We start from the raw sequence: 25,995 nt of genomic DNA on the forward strand, positions 1-25,995 counted from the left end.
GTCTTTATCAGTAGTTGTCCTGGATGAAGTAAGTCCTTGAAGGCTGTCAGACCATTCTGAACAGCTAGCATCTCTTTCTGGTTGATATGCAGATGCATTTGGTTTCGGCTCAATTTGCCCTGAATGCAGCTCCTTGCCAGGTGGGCCCCCCAAGCATAGTCTGATGAGCCTGTAGTTAGGGTTTGAGTGGCAGGGGGTAGAGTGAATGACAGTCCCTTGTTTTGGTGACATGTCTCTGCCCACCAAAGAAACTCCTGTTGTAGGCAGGGAATGAGAGGGATCATAGTTTCCAGGCTGTGATAATATTGACTCCATAAATTTTTAAGTACCACTGAAGTTTCTTCATATGCAGTCTCGCATATGGAATTAGTAGAATGAAGGATGCCATGAACCCCAAAGCCTGCAGAATTTGTCTTGCAGATAACTGGGTTTTTGTTGCCATTTGTTTGAAGTATGTTGTCAGTTGTCTTTGTTTGTCTTGAGTGAGGTAAGCCATCTGGGCAGTTGCATTCAAGCTTGCAACCAGGAATGTAATTATTTGAGAGGGTACCAGTTGTGATTTATTTTCATTTATGGTGTACACTAGGCATGCTAGAAGCCTTTTTACAAACGCCAGATGTTGAAGAAGAGTGTCCTTGTCCTCTGCTTGAATGAGATAATCATCCAGATAAGGATACATTTGAATGCTTTTTTGTCTGCAGAATGCAATAACTGGTGCCAGGCACTTTGTAAAGACCCTGGGCGCAGTAGATAAGCCAAAGGGCAGTGCAGAGAATTGGTAATACAAAAAACCTGCGGAGGTATCTTCTGCATGATTCCCTTACTGGGATATGCAGGTATGCCTCTTTTAAGTCTAAAGTTACTAACCAAGCATTCCTTCCTAGCATAGGCATCTAGCTGGTGTAAAGTCAGCATTCTGAATTTTGGAATGTCCAGGTACATGTTCAGAATTGATAAGTCCAGTATTGGACACCAATAATCATCTTTTCTGGGTAGCAGAAAAAGTATTGAATAAAAACCTTGTCCTTTTTCCTTTTCTGGTACTGGTTGAATAGCCCCCATATCCATGAGGGATGTGACTTGTTTCTGGGCCTCTGCCCACTGGTTTGTGGCAGATACGGCCATCCGTCTGGAATTGGCAAACTATGGAAATGAAATCTGTACCCCTGGGATACTACATTTAATACCCACTTGTCCTTGGTAATTAACTGCCAATTTTGAGCATGAAGTGCTAGTTTCCCCCCCAAGGGGCTGCCAAATGGTAAGTGCTTGGTGCTGATAGAGGAAAGTCATGGAGACTGCTTACTGTAGGGTTGTGCTTTGTTTCCTCCAGATTTGGAGGTGGAAGCACCCCATTGCTTTGATCTGTAAGAACCCTGTTATTGGTATCTGGAGCCTTTTGTGTGCCTGGAATTGCCCTGAGTGGCTCTGTTGGACAAGGCAATGATTTAGCTTTGTCTTCCATTTTCTTTAAAACCTCTTCTGCCTTATTACCAAAAAGAGTATCATGCTGCAAAGGTGCATCCAACAATTTAGCTTTAACATGATCAGGCAGATTTTGCTCCTTGAGCCAGCCATGCCTTCTAATCACAGATCCAGTAACGGCGGCCCTACAAGAGACCTCCAAAGAATCAAAGCCACATTGCAAAGTATGCTTTTCAACCTGTTCGGCTGAATGCAATAATTCCTGTAACTCTCTGTTTTCCACACAATCAGAAATCAACATCATTTTCTTTTTCAGTAAGCCCATAACATGCTGGCGATATTTATGCATATAAACTGGCTGTTTAAAGCCCTGATTGCCAAGGTTGCAGACGTATAAACCCTTCTTACCCCATCTATCCAGCGCCCTGGAATCTCTATTAGAAGGGATAGGATTTCTGGCTGTAGAGGCCTTTACACCCTTAGGACCCTGAGAAATAGTCTCAAGATCAGCAGCAGGATTTTTGAAAAGAAACTTGTGGGAGTCAGGAAACCTGTAATATCTGTCTGGCTTACTAGGAACCAGAGGAAGGGAATAAGGAGCCAAGCTTGATTCTCAAAACACATCATCAACAATGTCCAATACAGGAGGTATTGCCAAAAGCCTATGCTGAGGAAAGTACAGTTGTGTACACTTAGCATAAATGTAGATATTCGAGTGTATTCACTGTTGCAGTCATTACATTTAGGTAATCTGCTGGCAGGTTGCCCTCAGTCGGCCTGAATTCCAAAGTCTTGGATCCTGCATCGGTTGCTGTCTTCTCTTCCATGACGTCAGGTCATCAGGGGTATAAAACATGCAGCAGACGTCATTTTCTAGTTTTTCTTGCCCCCAATGGCAGGTGCCCCCAAAAAGGTAGCTATATATATATATATATATATATATATATATATATATATATATATATATGCATCAATATAAACTTTACCTTCATCTACAAGCAAAAGGAAAGATAAACTTCAGAATGACTGGGATGGTGGGAGGGTAACCTGGACTGCAACAGTGAATACACTCGAACATCTACATTTATGGTAAGTGTACACAACTGTACTATGTTCTTCGTGTTTCACTGTTGCAGTCATTACATTTGGGTAGAATCCCAAAGCTATGGTTGGGAGGCTGGAGCTAAACAGCATTAGGTGCAGCTATAAGGCCCTGCAGCACTGCAGTGGCAAAGCCTGCCCTGGACTTACAGTAGAGAGGCAAATGGTAATGCTTTGTAAAGGTTTGAACAGAACTCAAAGCAGCAGCCTCTAGAATGTCTTTGGTTGATACTCCTCTGAGAAAGGCTGCTGAGGTAGCTGCAGCTCTAGTGGAATGAGACCTAATGCCCTTGGGCACAGGTTTACCATGGTGTAAGTAGCAGAAAAGGATGCAGTGGCTTATCCACTTTGAAATAGCCTTTCCTTCTGATCCTGCAGCATATGACACTAGCAACTGCTCAGTTTTTCTTAGAGCTTTAGTCCTGCTCAAGTAGAATCTTAGCTGTCTGTGAACGTCCAAGGAATGCAGAATTCTCTCCCCTTTGTTCTGCGGATTTGTATAAAAAGTTGGCAGATGAATTGTTTGGTTAAGAGCCACACTGGAAACCACCTTAGACATAAAAGTAGGATTTGTCCTCAGAGACACCCTGTCCGGGTAAGATATGATAAAAGGCTCTACAGCCATGAGGGCCTGGAGCTCTGAAACTCTTCTTGCTGAAGTAATTGCTAGTAGCAGAGCTGTCTTCCATGATAAGATCTTTATATCAGCGGTAGCAGCTGGTTCAAATGGAGGCAGGGTGAGTTTTTCCAACACATAATTGAGGTCCCTTGCAGGTAATGGTGATCTTCTAGGGGGCCTTAAATGTTTGGCTCCTCTAAGATACTGCTTTAGTAAAGGATGAGAAAAGATTGGTGGCTCTGTGTTGTAATGAGCCGAAATGGCAGAGGCATGGATTTTGATTGATGAGAAAGATGGGCCTTTGTCAAGCATCTCAGTTAAGTATTGTAACATCTGAGGAATATTTGGTTCTGCTGTATCAGTTCCTTGTGCTTGATTCCAAGCACAGAATCTCTTCCATTTGTCAGCATAAGATTTTCTAGTACTAGGCCTTCTGGCTTCCAAAATGACATCCATTACAGCTTTACTGAAAGGTGTTGTTTGTATGATTACCTGATTAGCCATGCTGCCAGGTTTAGAGTCTGTAGTTGATTGTGCAGGATCTGATTGTTTTGCTGGGACAGTAGTTGTGGTGTTTGAGGCAAGGTCCAAGCTGGGTTTTGAGACAAGTTCCTTAGGATTGGGTACCAGTATTGGCGGGGCCAGTCCGGGGCAATTATCATCATCTTTGGCTTCTCTTGTCTGACTTTTAGGAGGACCTTGGGTAGAAGAGGCAGAGGAGGAAAGGTGTAAACTGATAGGTTTTTCCAACTGAAGGATAGGGCGTCCGCTTTCCATGCTTGTCTGTGATAAGTCCTTGTGCAGAATCTTTTCAGTTGATAATTTTGAGGAGAGGCAAATAGATCTATATCTGGGCTCCTCCATTTCTCTGTTATGCTGAAGACTTTTGGATTTAGTTTCCACTCGTGAGGATCCATAAGGTTTCTGCTTAAATCGTCTGCCAGAGTGTTTTGTTTTCCTGGCAGGAATTGAGCTTGAAGATGTATTTGGTAGGTCAAAGCTGTGCCCTACAGTGTCATGGCTAATCTGCAAAGGGGGTATGAGTGTGTGCCCCCTTGCTTGTTTATATACCTCATGACTGTGGTGTTGTCCGTCTTTATCAGTAGTTGTCCTGGATGAAGTAAGTCCTTGAAGGCTGTTAGGGCATTTTGAACAGCAAGCATCTCCTTCTGTTTGATATGTAGATGCATTTGTTTTGGTGCCCTTATGCCCTGAATGCATCTTCCTGCCATGTGGGCCCCCCATGCATAATCTGATGCGTCTGTTGTTAAGGTTTGGCTGGCAGGGAGTAGAGTGAAGGGCTGTCCCATGTTTTGGTGACAGGCCTTTGCCCACCATAGGAAATCCTATTGCAGGCAGGGAATGAGAGGACTCATGGTTTCCAGACTGTGTGAATGTTGACTCCATAAACTTTTCAGGTACCCTTGAAGTTTCCTCATATGCAGTCTTGTATATGGAATTAGTAGGATGCAGAATGCCATGAAGCCCAGAGCTTGCAGAATTTGTCTTGCAGAAGACTGGGTTTTTGTTGTCATCAGTTTGAAGTAAGTAGTCAGTTGCCTTTGTTTGTCTGGCGTAAGGTAAGCCATCTGGGCAGTTGTATTCAAGCTTGCACCCAGGAATGTTATCTTTTGAGAGGGTACCAGTTGTGATTTATTTTCGTTTATAGTGTACTCTAGGCATGTTAGTAGCCTTTTCACAAACACCATGTGTCGAAGAAGAGTGTCATTGTTCTCTGCTTAAATGAGACAGTCGTCCAAGTAAGGATATATTTGTATACTTAGTCTGCAAAATGCAATTACTGGTGCCAGGCACTTTGTAAAGACCCTAGGTGCAGTAGATAAGCCAAAGGGCAGTGCAGAGAACTGGTAATGCATTAAGCCATCCTTGAATCTGAGGTATCTTCTGCACGATTGTCTTATTGGGACATGCAGGTATGCCTCTTTTAGGTCTAATGTCACCAGCCAAGCATTCTTGCCCAGCATGGGCAGAAGCTACTGCAAAGTCAGCATTTTGAATTTTGGAATGTCCAGGTATGTGTTCAAAATTGATAAATCCAGTATTGGCCCCCAGGCCTTGTCCTTTCTGGGTACCAAGAACAGTCAAGTAAAAACCTTGTCCTTTTTCCTGTTCTGGTACTGGTTGAATGGCCACCATATCCATGAGGGATGCAACCTGTTTCTGTGCCTCTGCCCATTGATTTTTGGCCAGATCTGGCCAACCATTTGCCATTGGCAGAGTGTGGAAATGGAATCTGTATCCCTGTGATACTATGTTTAGTACCCACTTGTCCTGGGTTATTAATTGTCAATTTTGAGCAAAAAGTGCTAATTTTCCCCCTAAGGGTGCTGTCAAAAGATAAGAACATGGTGTAGGCAGAGGGAAGTCATTGGGACTGTTTTCTGTAGGTTTGTGCTTTATCTCACCCTGATTTGGAGGTAGATCCGCCCCATTGCTTTGACCTGTATGAATCTTGCGCCTGGTATCTGGAACCCTTTAGGCATCTGGATTTGCCCCTTTGAGCTCTGTCTGACACAGGAAAGGACCATTTTTTTTCTATGTCAGTGTCTACTGAATCTTGGTGGCTGCACTTGTAAGAAGTCTTTAATAGTTTGCATAGACTTAGCTTTTAGTCTTCCATTTTCTTTAAAACTTCCTCTGCCTTACTACCAAACAAAGAATCATGCTGTAAAGGTGCATCTAGCAATTTAGCTTTAACATGATCAGGCAAATTTTGTTCCTTTAAACCAGGCATGCCTCCTAATCACAGATCCAGTAACTGCAGCCCTGTAGGCGGCCTCTAAGGAATCAAAACCACATTGCAAAGTATACTTTCCAACTTGGTCAGCTGCATGCAATAATTCCTGCAATTCTTTATTTTCTGCACAGTCTTAAATCAACATAATTTTCTGTTTCAGCAATCCCATAAAATGTTGTTGGTACTTAAGCATGTGAAATTGACAGTTTAAGGCCCTGAATGCCAAGGTTGCAGATGTATAAACATTTTTTCCCCATCTGTCTAGTGCCCTTGAATCTCTGTCAGAGGGGGTAGGGTTTATTGCTGTTGAGGCCTTAACTCCCTTTGTACCCCTGTGAAACAGTTTCAGGGTCAGCAGCAGGGTTTCTAAATAAAAATTTATGCAAGTCAGGGACCCTGTAATATCTGTCAGGCTTGCTGAGAGACGGAGGTAAGGAGTCAGGGGTCAAGCTTGACTCCGAAAACACATCATCCACAATGTCTAAAACAGGGGGAATGGTTAAAGGTTTGTGCTGAGGGAGAAGGAAATCCCTGAGCCTCTTTTTTGATTCTGAGAAGTCTTGACTCTCCCAGTGAAAATGCTCCCTCAAAGTATGCAAGGTTTCTCCAAATGAATAATCCTCTGGAGGAGATGCAGATGGAATAGACTCCGCAACATCAGAATCCTCATAGGGAGGTATAGATAATTCCTTATTAGAAGAGGAATCAGAAGAAATAGAAACCTGATCTGAAGATTCACAATCAGTGTCTTGCCTAGGCCTCTTATCTGGAGGGGATGGGTACTCCTGATCAAGGTAATAAGGTCTTCAGCCATTTTGATCATGTTTTTTAGGCATAGAGGCCTGTGTACGTGGCTCAGGCGTCGGTTTTTTAGATTTAGAAGTTGTCTTTGCCTTTGGTTTTGCAGCTGTAGTCGGTTTGATATATAAATGTTGAGGTCTGAATACACCCTCAGAAGCTGGTGCCTGCTCAGCGGCTCTGGACCCATCCGAGGGAGATGCATCTGTCGGTCCAATACCTTGAGTATCTTGCGGCATGCTGGACACCAAATGGGTGTCAGTAGAGGCCTGCGACTTGCAAGTAGCGGGTATCAGGGGCTGCAAAAGCGCCTCACCGGGTACCGTCGACTGGCTTAGGAGAAGCTTTGTCGTCGGTTTTGGATCTCGACTGCTTTTCTCTGTCCTTTTCTTTGCGTTTTTTATGTACTCCGGTAGTCGGATTGCTATCCGACAACATTTCTGGGTAGTTAAATTTGTTTCCAAAATATTTTGATGCAAAAATATACCGACGCTTAATAGTGCGTTGGTTAAATCTAGCACAAAACCGACAGCCAGGCACGTTGTGATCAGGGCCCTAGGCAAGGAATACAGTATAAATGGAAATCCTTATGAGGCATTTGCTTCCCACAAATAATACAATTAACTTTTTCTGACATCGGTAAAAGGCAAGAAAAAAGTTTCCCCAACGGGGTACTTAGCTTTAGTGAAGACTTTGGTTCTGAAACTCAAACTCGAATATTTCAGTAGTCGGCCGACCGGCACTTGCAAAATGCTTCTGCTTCGGGCACCACACGGCAAGAAAGACTAAAGAAAATGGCGTTAGCTGCATGTTTTATACCCCTGACGACCTGACATCATGGAAGAGAAGACAGCAACTGATGCAGGACCCAAGACTTTGGAATTCAGGCCGACTGAGGGCAACCTGCTAGCAGATTACCCAAATGCAATGACTGCAACAGTGAAACACAAAGAACATGAAGAAGGAAACCCCTAAGCCTTTTTTTTTGATTCAGAGAAGTCCTGACTCTCCCGGTGAAAATGTTCCCTTAAAGTATGCAGTCTCTCTCCAAAAGAGTAATCCTCAGGAGAAGATGCAGATGGGATGGATTCCTCTGCATCAGAATCCTCATAGGGTGGAATAGAAAATTCCTGATCAGAAGTGGAATCAGGAGAAATGAAAACCTGATCTGAAGATTCATAGTCAGTGCCTTGCCTAGCGGGGGTGGGGGTGGGGGGGTGGGAACCCCTAATCAAGGTAATTAAATCCTCAGCCATTTTCATCATCTGTTTTTTAGGCATAAAGGCCTGAGCACATGGCTCATGCGTCGTTTTTTAGACATAGAAATCTTTTTTTACCTTGTTTTTGTTGCTGGCGTTGGTTTAATATAAAAATGTTGAAGCCTAAAAACACCCTTAGAAGCCAGTACCTGCTTAGCGGCTCCGGACCCATCCGAGGGAGAGACATCCACGGGTTCAATACTCTGAGAATCTCGCGGCATACCTGACTCTGAATGGGTCTCGGTAGAGGCCTGCGACTCAAACATAGTGGGTGTCAGGGGCTGCGAAAGCGCCTCACTGAGTACCGGTGAACCGATGACTGGCTTAGGAGAAGCTTTGTCATCTGTTTTGGACCTCGACGGTCTGTCTCTGTCTTTTTCTTTGCGTTTTTTTAAGAACTCCGGTAGTCGGACTGCTAACCGACGACATTCAAGGATAATTAAATCTTTGACCAAAATATTTAGAAGCAAAAATATACCGACGCTTAATAGTGTGTTGGTTAAATCTAGCACAAAACCAACAGCAAGCCATGTTATGAGCAGAGCCTAGGCAAGGAATACAGTACAAATGAAAATCCTTATGAGGTATTTGCTTCCCACAAGTAATGCAATTATTAACTTTTACTGACATCGGTAAGGAGCAAGAAAAAGTTTCCCCAACAGGGTACTTAGCTTCAGTTTGAAGACTTCGGTTCTGAAACTCTAATACGAAAATTTCAAGAGTCGGCCGACCGGCACTTGAGACCTGCTTCTGCTTCAGGCACCACACAGCAAGAAAGAATGAAAAAAATGGCGTCGGCTGCATGTTTTATACACCTGATGTCGTTGAAGAGAAGACAGCAACCAACGCAGGACCCAAGACTGTTAATTCAGGCCGACTGAGGGCAACCTGCCAGCAGATTACCCAAATGTAATGACCGCAACAGTGAAACACGAAGAACATCTGGAGGAACAGCCATGAAAGTAGTTGTGTAAGAACTTACCATGACAGCAGACGTCCTACTAATCACTGCTGCAGTATTTCAAACTGTTGGATTATAACGCCAAATAACAGATGCCCAGCCAGGAGTACCAAAAGCCAAAACCTTCCATAGCTCAACGTATGACCCAAGACTATGGACAGAAGGGTACATAAGCAGAAGCAACAGCATAAATCCTCAGACTATCTCCAAGCAAGTAAACCAGCAAAAGCCTGCAAAATGAAAAAAGGTCAGCGAAGAGGGAACAGGCAAAAAAGGACAGTGGTCTCCTCACAGTCCATGAAGAAAGGGAAGAAAGAAAGTACAGACTTTGAGAGGAGCACAGGCTCTGTTTTGAAGGGAGGAAATGTGAGCTTTTCTAGCACAAAGTTGAGGTCCAAAAAGGGGCAGCTTTCCTTGGAGGTTTCAGGTGGAGTATACACCTTTTAATAACTGTTTTACCTCTAGTCTTACCAGAAGACCTAGTAGATCCAGAGGTAGAAAAACAAATAGTGCTGAAATGTGTACCTAAAACAGCATGCTAAGCTAGACTTCAGCAGCTCACACAAGAGAAAACTAATGGGGTATTAGCCTGAACAGGGTCCTGTTCTTTAGTCAGAAACCATATAGAAAACCTTTTCCATTTTACCCCCAAGATTGGGCCAAGGCAAGTGCTGCTAGAACTGATGCAAGCAGTAGGTCAAACAGATGCAGTTTAGGAGGCTTGACATGCTTACCATTGTCCTAAAATGACTACTCAGCCTCCCAAGGCTGTAGACTCCAAACAAAAGCAGTAGACAGAGACTGGCTTTTAACTGTGTGACGAGTTAACTACCAAACTCCTGTCATCTGCAAGATGGCATCCAGCTGTAAGGCAGCATGCAACAATTTCTTCAAATTCCTGTATGAACTGGGGAATCTACATTTTGGCCGCCAGCCTCAAGAAAGGTCATCAGCAGACAGAGATTTTATCAGAAGGACATGTCATGCTATTATGTGCTTCTGTGGAACAGACATCCCACTCAGGGATGAGGGGGGGGGGGGTTACAATGGCTTCAAGCTTTCCACTTTCAGATGCTTCACACAAATAAGTTTTTTTTCCCATCTTCTTGGATGTTTGGATCAGTTGCTCACTCACATGGACGATGACTCTTCCACAGTTTTAAAAGCCAGACATTTTATATTCTAAGGATGTCTGAGCCCCTGAGCACAAAGTTTGCACTTGGACATCTTATATGATGGCTCAAAACAGAAAACAAACCCACTGAATGTAAGAATTCTTTTGCACAATCTGTTGATCAGAAGTCCATTTGTTGGTGACTTTTCCAGGAGTAACAATGATTTTTAGGAAGATTTTCATCACAGATCTAACCAGACAATCATAACACAATGCAATGAATTTAATTTATTTATCTGGATTTATTAAATGGAGTAGAACACTGATCACAAATATATATATATATATATATATATATATATATATATATATATATATATATATATATATATAAAATCAATACAATTTATTTATACAACACAGATACAATGTCAGTACAATACAATGTGTGCAACAAGGTTAGAATACTAAATATAGTTAAACATTCAGTATGAGAAATTTTTACATTATACAGCTGACTGAAGTTTAAATGACCTTACGTATTGCAGAGAAGTTATAAACTCTGTATACATAAATGTCAAATTTTAAGGTGAGTGTGACATACAGACTAGATGGATATATACAGTAAGACTTATTACAAAGCAGAAAGGAAAATATTCCAAATGGATACTTACTGTAGATTTAGAGGTCATCATGAAAGGTACACAAGTTGGAGACTTCTTTTTGTGGCATAAAAAACTGAAAAAAGCATGCATTCCTCTCTCTTTTATGCAATGTGCCCCACTGGAATCCACAATGTGGGAAATGTGGACCTGCACACAAAAGCTCTGGAAGTTGCATTGATCCTTACAAAGAGCATGCGCCAAGTGGTTATCTGTTATCTACTCTGAACAGTCCACTTGTTTTCAGTATCTAAAAGATCAACCAAAAGTACAGTTGTGTACACATCATAAATGTAGATGTTAGAGTGTACTCACTGTTGCAGTCATCACATTTGGGTTATCTGCCTACAGGTAGCCCTCAGCCGACCTGAATACCAGAGTCTTGGGATTTCTGCGTCGGATGCTGTCGCTTCTTCCATGATGTCAGGTCGTCAGGGGTATAAAACATGAAGCCGATGCCATTACATCAGTTTTTCTTGCCCCAGATGTCAGGTGCCCCCAGAATATGAAGCAATTACATGGTATGCAATACCCCCAGCAAAAAACAAATACCAATGATATAAGGTATGCCAGACAAAAAGGATAGGAAAGAAATCAAGAGAAGTCAAGGGGGCTGGAGGGAGGGTAAACCAGGACTGCAACAGTGAATACACTAACTTCTACATTTATGGTAAGTGTACACAACTGTACTGTGTTCTTTGTGTTTCACTGTTACAGTCATCACATTTGGGTTGATTCCCAAAGCTAAGGAAGGGTGGAGGTAGTTATGAAGCATTAGGGCTGGCAATCAGGCCCTGTAAGACTGCTGTGGCAAATCCAGCTCTGGATTTACAAAATATAGGCAAGTGGTGGTGCTTGGTGAAAGTGTGTACGGAGCTCCACGTTGCAACTTCCAGGATGTCCCTGGTAGGGACTCCCCTGAGAAATGCTGCAGAGGTAGATGTAGCCCTAGTGGAATGAGCTCTGATCCCCTGTGGGTGGGTTTTCCATGGTGCTTGTAGCAGAAATGGATGCAGTGTGCTACTCATTTAGAAATGGTTTGCTTTGAAATGGCCTTGCCCTCTCCCCCTGTAGCAAAGCTGACTAGCAGCTGGTCAGATTTTCTGAGAGCTTTAGTCCTGTCCAGATAGAACCTAAGCCTGTGCAATCCATGGAATGTAGAATCCTTGCCCCTTTACTCTGAGGGTTAGGAAAAAAAGTTGGCAAATGAATGGATTGGTTTAAAGCCACACTAGACACCACCTTGGGCATAAAGGATGGGTTAATCCTAAGGGAAACCCTGTCTGGATGGAAGATAATGAAGGGTTCCACTGCCATAAGGGCCTGCAATTCCGACACTCTTCTTGCTGAAGTGATGGCTAGAAGTAAAGCTGTTTTCCATGAGAGGAATTTTAACTCTGCTGTGGCCGCAGGTTCAAAGGGCGGAAGTGTGAGCTTATCTAATACAAAGTTAAGGTCCCAGGCTGGAGTGGGAGCTCTCCTGGGGGGTATTAAATTTTTGGCTCCTCTCAGGAACTGTTTTACCAGAGGATGAAAGAAGAGGGGGTGGCTCAGTATTATAATAAGCTGAGATGGCAGAGGCATGGATCTTAATTGAAGAGAAGGATAGGCCTTTGTGGAGCACTTCTGTTAAGTAATTTAGTACATGAGGTAAGCTGGGCACAGTTGTGCCCATTCCCTGAGACTGGTTCCAGGAACAGTATCTTTTCCATTTTTCTGAATAGGATTTTCTGTACTAGGCTTCCTTGCCTCAAGAATGACATCCAGCACCTGCTTACTGAGGTTTGCTGGTGTTGAATTCAGGGGATTAGCCAGGCTGCAAGGTTCAGGGTCTGTAGCTGAGGGTGCAGAATCTGGCCTGCCTGCTGGGACAGCAGGGAAGAAGTCGGAGGCAGGTGCCATGGTTGTAGCACTGTCATACTGCGCAAAAGAGGGTACCAGTCTGGCACAGTCAGGATTGTCCTTGGCTTGTCCCATTTGATTTTTAGTAGAACCTTCGAGAGGAGTGGCAGAGGGGGGAAAGGCATAGACTGAGAGGCTTTCTCAGGTGAAGGACAGGGCATCCACTTTCCAAGCTTGGTTGTGGGGAGTTCTGGTGCAATATTTGCTCAACTGATAGTTGAGGGGAAGCAAAAAGGTCCACCTATGGTGCCCCCCACCTGTCCCTCAAAAGCCTGAATATTTTGGGTTCCAGTTTCCACTTGTGTGGCTCCATGATATTTCTGCTTAAGTCGTCTGCCAGTGAATATAGTTTGCCTGGCAAGAATTGAGCTTGTAAGTTGCACTTGGTTGCTCAAGGCTGTGTTCCACAGAGCCATGGCTAGTCTGCAGAGTGGGTAGAAATGAGTTCTCCCCCCATGTACCACATAACTGTGGTGTTGTCTGCCTTTACCAATAACCTTGAAGGCTGTCAGGGCATTCTGCACAGCTAACATTTCTTTTTGATTGACATGCAGGTGCATTTGCTTTGGGTTCATTTGCCCTGAATGCACAGCCCTGCCATGTGAGCCCCCCATGCATAGTCTGATGCGTCTGTTGTTAGGGTTTGGGCAGCAGGGGGTAGAATGAAAGGGAGTCCCTTGTTGTGGCTGCAGGCCTCTGCCCACCAGAGGAACTCTGTCCTTAGGCAAGGAATGATAGGAATCATTGTTTCCACGTCCTGAGAATGTTGACACCAGAGACTTTTTAGGTACCATTGAAGTTTCCTGATATGCAGTCTTTCATATGGAATTAGTAGAATGCAAGAGGCCATGAACCCTAGGGGCTTGCAGTATTTTTCTTGCAGATAGCTGGGTTTTGGTGGCCAGTAGATTGAAATAGTTTGTCAAATAAATTTGTTTCTCTGGAGTGAGGAATGCCATCTGGGAAGTTGTGCTCAAGCTTGCTCCCAGGAATACAATCTGTTGACTGGGTACCAGTTGTGATTTATTTTCGTTGATGGCATACCCCAATGAAGTGAGAAGTCTCTTTACAAATGCTAGGTGCTGAAGTAGCAACTCCTGACTATTCACCTGAATCAGGCAATCGTCCAAGTATGGGTAAATTTGAATTCCTCTCTGCCTGCAATAAGCAATGGCTGGAGTTAGGCACTTTGTGTATACCCTAGGCACAGCAGATAAGTCAAAGGGAAGTGCAGGGAACTATTTTCTGCAAGATTCCCTTATGGGAATGAGCAGATAAGCTTCTTTTAAATCTAGGGCTGCTAACCAGGAGTCCTTGGCTTGCATAGGAAGCAGCTGTTGGAGAGTTAACATTTTGAAATTTGGAACCACCAAAAAGGTGTTGAAAATAGACAGATCCAGGACAGGATGCCAAGAGTTTTCTTTTCTGGGGACCAAAAACAGTCTGGAGTAAAAACTTTCTCCCCTTTGTTCTGTTGGGACAGGTTGAATAGCCTTGATACTAAGAAAAAGTACTTGCTTTTGGGTCTCTGCCCATCCGCATATGGATGGGAGTGAGTGGAATTGGAATCTGTATCCCTGGGAAACCATGTTTAAGACCCATTTGTCTTGGGTAATGTACTGCCAATTTTTTGCATGCAGTGCAAGTTTTCCTCCTAAAGGTGCAAGTACTTGGGCAAGGATTGGAAGAGTTAAGGATAAGTCATTGGGCAATTTTACCAAAGGATGGAGGCTTACTGTTTTGGACATGGGAGCACTCCATTGATCAGATCTGTGCATAGTCTGAGACTGAAGTCTTGGTGATCTGCTGCCCCTGGGTTTGGACTGAGAAGGCCTGGAAGGGACTGGAAAAGACCATTTTTTGAAGGCCACTGCCAAGTGAATCTAGGTGGCTGTACTTGTAAGAAATCCTTAACAGTTTGCATAGATTTAGCTTTCTCCTCCATTCTTTTGAGGACTTCTTCTGCTTTATTACCAAACAGACGCTCTTGATTTAATGGTGCATCCAGTTATTTTCCTTTGACATGGCAAGTTTGTTCCTTAAGCCATGCATGTCTTCTAAGAACAGACCCAGTGACAGCAGCCCTGCAAGATGCTTCTAAAGCATCAAACCCACATTGCAAAGTATGTTTACCAACTTGGTTAGCAGAATGCATTAACTCTTGCAAATATTTGTGTTCTGCACAATCAGGAATCAACTACATTTTTTTGTTTAATTAGATCCATAATATGCTGCTGATACTTTAACATATGAAACTGACAATTTAAAGCCCTGATGGCAAGCGTAGCAGAAGTGTATACCTTTTTCCCCATCTATCTAATGCCCTGGAATCCCTGTCCGAAGGGGTAGGATTTTTGGCAGTTGTCACCTTAATGCCTTTAGGTCCCTGGGAAATGGTCTCTGGATCCACAGTAGGATTCCTAAAAAGGAATTTGTGGGAGTCAGGCACTATAGTACCTGTCAGGTTTCCTGGGAGCTAGAGGCAAGGTATCAGGGGTAAGGCTGGATTCCAGGAAGACATCATCTACAATTTCCAGAACAGGAGGGATAGCTAGAGGCCTGTGCTGAGGCAAGCTTAAAAATTCCTGAGTCTCTTTTTGGACTTGGAGTAGTCCTGGCTCTCCCAGCAGAAATATTCTCTAAGGGTGTGCAGGGTTTCACCAAAGGAAAAATCTTCTGGAGGGGAAGCACAGGGAATGGAATCCTCTGCATCAGAATCCTCATAGGTAGATAAGGGTATATATTGGAAATCAGAAGGATCAGAGTAATCGGATTCCTGATCAGAAGAATCAGAAGGAAAATCAGTTCTGTGTCTTTTTGAGGGGGAAGGCGGACTTCCCCTAATTAAAGTAATGAGGTCCTCAGCCATTCTAATCATTTGTTTTTGTGGCATGTGGGCCTTAGAATGCACTTTGGTCATCGGTTTCCAAGGCGTAGTGCAAACTTTAGGCCTGAGAAATTCTGTATTTTTCGTTTGAAAGGAAGTCGTCGGTTAAATATGAAGATCGGAAGGCCTGAAAACACCCAGAGAAGCCAGTGCCTGTACAGCGGCTCCGGACACATCCAAGGTAGAGACATCCACAGGTTCCATAGTCGAAGAAGCATCTCGTGGCATACCGTACTCCGAATGGGTCTCAGTAGAGGCCTGCGAATCTGTAGAAGCGGGTATCAGGGACTGCGAAAGTGCCTCACTGAGTACCGGCGGACTGGTGACTAGCTTAACGGTAGCGTCGTCGGCAGCCTTGGACCTATGCGGTCTGTCTCTGTCTTTAGCCTTTCATTTTTTTTGGAAGATCGGTAGTCGGATGGCTTACCGAAGAGAGTTCGGAATACAGAGATAGAGAGCGATAGAATTTAGCTATAAAAATAGCCCAATGACAAATAGTTCGGGTGTTGAACAAGGCACAAAACTGACAGCGAGGGATGTCGTGGTCTGGGCCTAAACAGGTGACACAGTAAGAATGAAAATCTCGGTGAGGTATTTGCTCTCCACAAGCAAGACAATTATTAATTTTTTCTGACATCAGTTAGAGCAAGAAAAAAGGATCCCCAACAGGGTACTTATCTTTTAGAAGACTTCAGGTCAGAAACTTGAAAAACGAAAATTTCAGGAGTCGGCCAACCGGCACTTGCGAACTGCTTCTGCTTCGGGCACCACATGGCAAGAAAGACTGATGTAATGGCATCGCCTGCATGTTTTATACCCCTGACGACCTGACGTCATGGAAGAAGCAACAGCATCCGGACACAGAAATCGAAAGACTCTGGTATTCAGGTCGGCTGAGGGCTACCTGCAGGCAGATAAACCCAAATGTGATGACTACAACAGTGAAACACGAAGAACATCTGGAAACTCATCTGCTGTTGAAGACGGCAAGATAAATAAGAACATGCACTGTGTCTAGGGACATATATGTTAATAATGTGACCAGAACGAAACTGACACATGATCTGTAGAAAAGTGCTTCTTTTAACTATCAAGGGACTGATAAACAGCAATAAAAGAGGGATAATTAGAAACTACTGCACCTCAGAGGCAACAATGATGTTTACAAAACTGCAGTGGTTTGGGCCTCAGGTTCTTCCATAAATTACCACTATTGCCAGTGGGATTGACTTCCATGCATTCATGGAGCACACTGGCTTGAAAAATCATGCTCCACTGGGAAGGCAAAAATGCTGTTCTCCAAAACAAAATGAATAAAGCCAGCAAAGCCTAAGGTGGGTTGGTTATAACAGACTAAATCCAAGAGAATTGTGTGTTTATGTAAAACACATTCTGTTTACATGCAGTGTTGTTCAATGCTCAAAAAAAGAGACTCGACTACCTGTGAAATCTTTAAAAGCTTGAAAAACAGGTTTCACAAAAGTTGCATTAGTTATATCATCATCACAAGTTTACCTTTATTCCATTGTCACTCCCCTGTACAGAAGACTGCAGTTTACTTTTATGGAATAGTGGCTACATGAGAATTATTTAAGTTTGATAACTCAGGCCACAAAGTCTTGTACTGGCACTGAAAATCTTATACAAGTAAATATTATATCCCTTTGACTTCTCCTCCCCTAAACTTTAGATTCTGGAAATGTGGACAGGTAAAGTGATCTTCCTTAAACATTTAGAGCTTTCCATTATACAAGGACAGAAAATTCACTCTGCCCAAGGATCCACTGTAACAAAATCTACAGGTTCAGAGCTCAGATACTTAGTGACCGATTCATCAAAACTTACAAAAACAAAAAATATCAGAAATGCCTGTGTTCAGGGGTACATGGACTCAGAAAGCCCCTCGAGCTACCCAAATTCAGCTCCCTCCCACTGACTGAGTACAACCTCGAGGACAAGGAAAAAAGGCAGACTATACCCTAAAACAATAAACAATGTACCTGTCTGACTTGCAGAGAAGCTCAACTGTAGCCACAGGATGGACAAGCTATCCTAATGAAGTGGGGGAGCAGGAAGGTAAGACATTTTCACAAATCAAATGTCACTGTGAGCACATACCTGTTGCATCAGACTTCACAGCCCCCTGCAGAGTGTAAATGCTGGAAAAAATACTAAGCACTGAAAATTACATCTTTCAAGAGGCCAAATCAAAATGAAGCCCTAAAGGAAAGATCTTAGAAAGCCAACTATTAAAGCAGTGAGGTGTCAAAGGAGGCCTGATTCCTGGAACCACTGTCAAAGCAATGAATGCCTGCAAAATGTATTAACTGAGCCTCAAGTGGCCACAATACAGTGCTTGCAATGGTGGCTTTTGTAAAGCAAGCATTGAAAACAACAACCTTGATGAACGGCCTCACAGCTTCACGGGCAGTTACTAGACACAATCTTGTAGGCCAATGAGAGCACAGCTAAATTTCCAAATTATCCCAGAGCGCTGTCTGGTTAATTGGCTTGTTTAAGGTCACAAAGTAGAAAAACAGAGACTGAGGAAATCAAACCCTGGCTCATGGCGCACAGCTGTACCTTAACAGCTCACAGCCTTGACCCCCTGTGCTGTCTACCAGATAAAAAGCTTTTTCTAATGGATGGTATCAATGGCAAAATATAATGCAGTTAATCCACTTGGAAAGATTTTGTTTAATTACCACACCTCCCATCCAAGGTGCAAATGAGAAACGTCTGTTACATGTTCCTAAATTCACACACCCTCTTCAAATAAACCTAAGCTCATGCTGCAAGTTTAAGGTAATGGATGCAGTCTCTCTCCTCCTTGGATTTAACCTCTGCAAGTCCACTATACAAGGGCCATTCTGATACTACTTTCACACTTACTAAGACGGGTATCTTGAAACAATGTAAGAACTGTCTCTTGCTTTCTGACAATCATCTATTACTCAAGCGGCATAATACACTGTGTGAGACACACACACACATATATATATATATATATATATATATATATATATACATACATACATACATACAATTTGTTTTAGAGGCTAAAATATCAAACACATGCAACTCAGACATCAGGATGGTCAGCAGTAACCACACTAAGACCATCATACTACACAATCCTTCATATGTGGAAGATCTGACAAAGATTAAAGTATGTAAACATCAAAGGCCTCCAAAAATGCAGCCCAGACACAAAGTACCCTCAGCAACACTGTCTGCCTGTTAAGCCTGTAAGCCTGCCACCTCTCATAGTGCAAGGAGACCAAGAGACATGGATGATAAGACTAAGGCAGGCATTCACCTGAGCAGGTGCCCAACTGGAAGCAATCTCTCCTTAGCCTGAACAAGCAAATAAGAGCACTAGTGAAATCCTCCAAGGCAAACGAGTCCAAATTGGCCACATCTACTAGAAACAATCACAAGGCTTCTTCACATATGTCTGCACTCTCAAAGGAAGCACCCAGATCTGTTCAGAACTGATGGTCAAGGACACAATATATACATAAGTCGTAGATATAGTAACTTGCTTGCTAACAGATTCAGTGAAAACTTTACATATCTGCCCCCCCCCCCATCAGCAAATCAGGACATTCCCAGTACCTGTCCCCTTCCCCCTACATCTAGGAAATAGGTCATCACTGCTCTCTCAAAGGCAAAAAAATACAACTTCCATGGTACCCGATAACATCCCAGGCTGAATCCTAAATTAACTAATGCAGGAACTTGCAGTACCATTAGGCACCCTATTCAACCAAAGCCTGAGTACTGGCCTTGTCCCAACTGAGTGGAGGACAGCCACTGTCATCCCTTTGCACAAAGGTGAAGCATCCACCGATCCGAAAAATTATAGACCCATCAGCCTAACTAGCCTGATCTGCAAGGCCATGGAATGGATTATCACGGACTTCATTAACAAGGACAGTGGCAACCTCCAAACACTCGATCCCACACAGTTTGGCTTCGTCAAGGGGAGGTCAGGTCTGTTAAATCTGGTCGACTTCTTTGAGACAGTCACCAAAGCCATGTACGAGGGGAAGACTGTGCACACAACCTACCTTGACCTGGCCAAAGCCTTCGACAGTATTCCCCATTTGGGCATAACAAAACTCTCTCAACTAGACATCAATCCGTATGTTACCAGATGTGTAGCTAACTGGCTCACTGACAGAACCCACCTAGTCAAAATAGGGAAAGCCACCTCAAGCAGTAGACCCATAATGAGCGGCGTACCCCAGGGTTCAGTCTTGGGGCCTCTGTTATTTGAGATATACTTTTCTGAGCTGCATGCCAAAACCAGAAGGCTATGGCTGACCAAGTCTGCAGATGACTGTAAGCTGGGCGTTGTCATCAATTCCCCTAGTGATGTGGACATTCTCCAAGAGGGTCTCACCCAAACAAATGACTGGTGCCAGAAACATGGCCTCAAGCTGAATACCAAAAAATGCATCATCATCTCCTTTGGGGAGAGTGACGTCCCCGCAGATTATCACATTAATAACAACATCCTAAGCACACAATCAGTCGTGAGGCATTTGGGCACCCAGGTTGATAGCAACCTGACGTTTGACCATCATGTTGCTTCCGTTGTATGGAAAAGCTTTCTACATGGCCCAACTCATACATAAGGGTATTTCATCCAGGAACAAAGAGGTTATAACATCCCTGTATTCTTCCTTTACAAGGCCTATTGAATACAATGCCCTATTCGGCATGCACCTAGCAAAGCACATGCAGCAGCTGGAGAGACCATAGAGGTTCCTCACCAGGAGAATCCAGGGCCTCAAAAATCTACCATACACAGACTAAAAGTCCTATCCCTCTACTCTGTTTCACACAGACTCCTCAGAGGTAACCTCTGTCTGGCATGCAAAGAAATCTCAGACCTCATCTTGATGGGACTGCTGCATATCCAAAGGTCAAGCTCCACTCGAGTAACTCGCATGCGTGGTCTCAACTTGGTCTGTGACATCAACAAGACTTGTTGGCGGGACAGATTTGTGTCACAGAGACAACCCCATCTGTGGAACAGACTCCCTCTCCACATAAAGCAGTGTACCTCTTTACCCCTTTTTAAGTTCAATCTGGATAACTGGGAGGGAAACAGAAAATACATCCCTGGGATTCCACCCATGTCCCTGCTGGACAGGGGCATTGGGTGCTGACTTGTCTAAACATGAGATAAACTCTTGGCTAGGCTTATAAGGGCCTCAGGGCCAATAGCCTAGCAACTTCCTATGATCCTATAATCCAAACATTCTAGTTAAAGGGACTCCAATGTAAGACATACAGATGTACCTCTTACCAGGATGAGCAAGGAAAGACAGTTAGTTGCTTGTCTGGTGCCAAGATCAATCAGATCATGCACGTAGTCCAGTCCCCCAACAACAAGTACCAGTATGACTCTGTCACAGTGCACTTGGGAGTCAATGACCTGAGACAGGACAGATCTCAGACTATGCAACCCAAGCAGGTACGAGGGACAGGTACATCTCACAGGGGATTATCACTGCTCCAGAAGAGACTCCCTATCCACATACAAAATGTACCCCTGGACCACCCTTTACTACTAATGGACAGAGGCAGCTCTCTAAAATGCTTTAACCCAAAGCATTTGTCCTCTCTCCAAGTATCTAGGATTTAATCTTGTAATTATTACTAGATAATATATAAATACAGATCTTGGAAAGGGTTAAGTGAATCTAAAGCCCAACAGGATAGATTCATTTTAAGCACCAAATGGGATAATTGGCTACACATAAAATGTTCTGCAAGGGAAGTTAGCCTAATTCTAAGATATGAACATACAGCATGTGACTGATAGCTGGCCTGAGACAGGGAATCATGTTAAGAACCTTCCAGCTGGACTACACACTGGCCACCCCTGCAGCTAATTTCTGCAGAGAGCAGAGGAAGAATAGCAATGCTTCTTGTCACATGTTCACAGGTAGTTATGAAACATGCAGTCCAGGAGATTAGCACAAATTCCCAATTTTTCCAAAGCACTGTCTGGTTAATTAACTTGTTCACAGTCACAGTAAGCAAATGAAGGCTGAGGGAAATAAATGCTATAGCACATGAAGAAGCTAGCTAACAGATTAATTTAATCCTTTGAGCTAACTAAGCATAAAAGTGCCAGTGTGGGTTCTGCATCACAATCTTGAGACAGCAGGGATATTTTGAAGGTTTCAGCGAATCAAGCATCATGTATAAAAATTTAGGCCTAGAAAAAAGTAAAGATCTGAGACTCAAAGTATGCAAGTGGCAGAAAAGAATAGGGATTAAACAAAGTGCGGTGGATGAGTGCACCTCGTAGCCTAATACAGGACACTGAAAGCAGGCAAGAACAAAACAAAAGGTAATATTTTACACACACGACTGTTCAACAATGTAACCTACTGAAATCTTGAAATATATTACGATGCTAAATATCAAAATATTATCATTTCAAGATGTCTCTAAGGCATACTGTAGTTCAAACCGATCAGTAAACTTCAACCTAAAAAAGGTTACCCTTAAAGACTCTAAGGGTCAAACATGCGATTTTTGTCAAATGCTGGTATGAGTAGCACCTCAAACAACTGCTGCTCTTAAATGCCTCTTTTGGGCCTGTTGAAATATTGTACATCTAAAATAATATGTAAAATAAAGAAATATCAAGCCAGTGATATGTTCAAATTCTACAGTGCTGGTTAAGTTGAAAGTATATTAACATTTACAGCAGTACAAAAAAATTCAATGCAGGAAAATATGAATGGCTTAGATTAATGCACCAATGAGCCAAGCGTAATTTTTATTTTAAATGCCTCCACTACAACATGACATGTCAAAGTTCACAGAAATCCAAAAGAGATGAGACAGAACTCATGGGAAATGAAGGAAAGCCTTTGCACTTTATCAGTGGTACAAAGTCACTGATTCAAATAAACAGCATTCCACAAAACTTAAAATAATTTAGAAGTAAAACTGAGATTCTACTCTTACCTGGCAACATGTCATCAAAACTGGACCTGGCTTCAGGGTGACGGAGTAAAGACTTAGGGGTGAAAGCAATCAACTGCAAATACAGGAAAAAAATCAAAAAACATTTTACATTTCTCCTACTACTCTTCAGTGTTACTTGTACAAACATAAATGGATGCATACCCTTGAAAGGATCTTTCAATATGACAGTCCACAACATCTCAGTAACAGCAACACAGGGCAGCACAGTGATTCACTGGCAACCTGTCTGACTTGCAGCTGCAGCATCCACTCAAGCCCTACTTCTGTTCACTGCCTGTGTGGAATTTGTATGCGACTTCCATGTCTACACTGGTTTCCTCTGTGTACTTCAGTTACCTCCCACCATCATATTAGTTGACTACTGCAATTGCTCTTGTCCATGTGTACTGTATTGCAGCTATAAAAAGACTACTTACCTTGTAAAAAAAAAATAAATAAAATATATATATATATATATATATATATATATATATATATATAAATATATAAATGAAAAATGCTGGGGCAGCTAGCCTAGTATATCCTTATAAACTTATAAAAGATCAATCCACCATGCACACGCCACGGGCAGCACACCAACAAGCAATGCATTCAAAGTAGTGCAAGCAACCAAACCTACAGACGAAAGAGTGTCATGGGTAAATGAAAAGGCACAAAAAAATAAACCACTGAAAGTCAATGAAAATAGATAAAGTACACTATTACAGTCTAATCACTCACTACATTTGTGCAGTAGATCACTTTCCAATTCATTTTGCACTCTACTATAAAACCTCTCTCTTTTTTTTTTTTGTTTTGTTTGGACAACAGTACTTCCGGATGTTAGAGGCCAGGGAAGTCACAGTAATAAAACATAGTCCATGTTTTTATTTCTGTCAAGAAATAAAGTTCAGAATAGTCACCATCACAAAACAGCATACTTAAAATATTATCAGATTTACTTCTCTCCTAATGTTTCTTTCGGATTTAAATCCATCATTTGAGTTCCTTAAACATACATTCTGAGAGCCAAAAGACAGTAATGCGTTTAAGCATAAAGTTAGTCTAGAGGAGCAGAGACCACTTGAAAATATTTTATCATGGTCTGTGTAAGTTAAAATATTTACTATCAAAGTCATCATACAGTTTATTTACTGAAGCAGTTACATGCTGGCTTCTTCTTGCTAAGGATAATCTCACCAAACTGAAGAACTGGTTAGCTAGAATGAAACAAAAAGACATTTTATACTTACTGGTTTCCTGAATGGAAGAAGGATCTGTCTCCGAAGAACATGGAAGAAGTTTGCTGGACTGGAACAGTTCACAACAATCCAGTTACAGTTATAGAGCTGACGAACAGCAAAATCATCGGTTCTTTTCTATAGGGAAAGGAACAGAAAATGGGAATTAGAAATATGTAGTGTGTGTGTGGGGGGGGCACAGTGGCAGTAGTACAAACTTTAATGATTACAGTCCATATGGACAGCATTTTTAACTAAAAGCTATTGAGACAAAAAATCTGTTTCTAATAGAGGAGGAAGTGAACAGAGACACTGTCTACACATTTCTGCACCTAATGTACAAGTTACAAATTCTAATAAATTGAAACACTCATTGTAAACTTGAAGACCCCCCCACAAAGAAATAGAATGTTAACATGTTTCATTCATTCAAGAGGTACGTCACCGTTTTGACTTCACAACCTCCTCCAAATAGCATCAAGTTTGCCTGCTTTACTTCTGAACATGGAACTGACAGTTTTAAAAGATTCAACCAGATGAAACACGGTCAAAAACTTCAGCTCAATAACCCCACCTTCCTGGGGGAGTTTTGTACGAGAAGGGGGTGGGGACAAGTTTCTGCACCCCCACTATCCCTTTCTTACACATATTAACATCACAGTCTCATAAGTATAGAAAAAAGAGAAAACACCACACAAACAGAATTAAAGCTGGTGCACAAAAAGAAACTGCACTGAATTTCTTTTTTTTTCAATAATACATCTTTATTGTTTTACCAATTGTTCATACAACATTAAAGAAAAAAGAAAAACAAATAATTCTCAAATAATACTTCAAACAACAATACTACAAAATATATACACTATTTACATGATGGGGATACGGAGGAGAAAGTTCAATGGGGAGTTGAACTTTACAATCTTGAACCTTATTTACTTTACACTTGACAAAATGTGCAATAACTGACCCATGCTTGGACAGACCTCAGACTCTTTGGAACACAGAACATTACTGGACTTGTGATCATGGGGACCATATATCTAGCCAGACACTCCTTTAAGCGGATAAACTTAAAAGTTCTTACCACTGTTTTCACTTACTTAATTCTGCTCACCTTCCAAACTAAGCAGGATTGTACACGATACTCAAAAAGACTAGCCCAAAGTTGGCAAAAATAGTATTCTGTCTGACCTGTAATGGTAACGTATTCCATAAATTGTGCATATGCTAACTTGGGAACCTATCCCTAAAGCAAGTTTTTGTACAGCCACTAGTTATACTAAGGAATAGGTGGTCAAACAGGTCTGAGTCTTTTGTGGCTCAAAAAATGGGACATGCCACCTCTGAGCAGCTGGTAGGCTACTGAATAAGGATAGTCATGTTACTCTATCACGATAACTGAAGGATTTAAGACCTTTAATTTTCTTGGTTAAAAACTGTTGGGTGCTTTCCAGTTCAGCGATATGCTTGATTTGTACATACTACAGCAGCAATGTATTTTATGATGAGTCTCATACAGAAAGAGTACAGTGGTAGAATAACTTCTTTGGATCTTGAAAACATTCCCTTGAAAATTAACTGTGACAGATGGAAGGATTTCCTGACTATGGTGACAACACGAAGACTGAATGATGAGAGTTGTCCACATAAGTGTCAAGGTCTAGAATATGCCTGCTGGAATGCCAATCTGTAATGCAGTAGACAATGTAGGGATTTACATTAAGTTTATATAATTTTTCAATAATACCAGCACAGTGGATAGCGTCAAAGCCTTGGCCAGGTTGAGATAATCAGCATGTACAGGATGACCACTGTCCACAGCCACACCTTTCTGGAGACAGAACCTGCCTTCACAAAACAAAATAAAACTGACTGGGGTCTAAGTCAGTTATGTTGCCTACGTCTGCATAAGTGAGTACTACTATATGTTCCATGGCTTTGATTACAGGGCTGATGGGCCTATAATTACCGAAGTTTGTACAGGGCCCACATTTGTGTAGGGGAGTCAGTATAGCTGCCCTCCAGAAATCGGGCACAAATTCTCTGGATATGTTCAGGCTAAATAGTTGAACTAGAGGTGCAAACAGCATATACTAGGCATTGATGAGAATGCAATGTGGTATGCTGTCTGACAAGAATTCTACGAGTTATTTCAAGGTGATTTCAGGGGAATGTCTATAGCCCAATGACAGACAAGCAACAAGCACTGCCTCCTTGCACAGCTGTAAGTACAAGAAAAGGCTGACTGGTTGCCTGACCAAATAAGGAC

The 25,995-nt window shown here is 42.4% G+C and overlaps 1 protein-coding gene across 3 annotated transcripts in view; it reads right to left on the reverse strand.

Annotated features, from left to right (window-relative positions):
• The window catches only part of OGDH (oxoglutarate dehydrogenase), a 1,195,521-nt gene that overhangs the window by 195,315 nt on the left and 974,211 nt on the right, over window positions 1-25,995 (reverse strand). For all 3 annotated transcript variants that reach the window (XM_044084237.1, XM_044084236.1, XM_044084238.1), the window contains 2 exons: window positions 23,739-23,864; window positions 22,486-22,558 (listed from right to left, as the gene is read on the reverse strand). In XM_044084237.1, coding sequence (XP_043940172.1) covers window positions 22,486-22,558; window positions 23,739-23,864 — 199 coding nt within the window. The remainder of the gene's footprint in view (window positions 1-22,485; window positions 22,559-23,738; window positions 23,865-25,995) is intronic.

The sequence above is a fragment of the Protopterus annectens genome, chromosome 9.part0 (assembly GCF_019279795.1).
Source record: "Protopterus annectens isolate FY-2018-M chromosome 9.part0, PAN1.0, whole genome shotgun sequence".
In the NCBI taxonomy this organism is placed as follows: Eukaryota; Metazoa; Chordata; order Ceratodontiformes; family Protopteridae; genus Protopterus; species Protopterus annectens.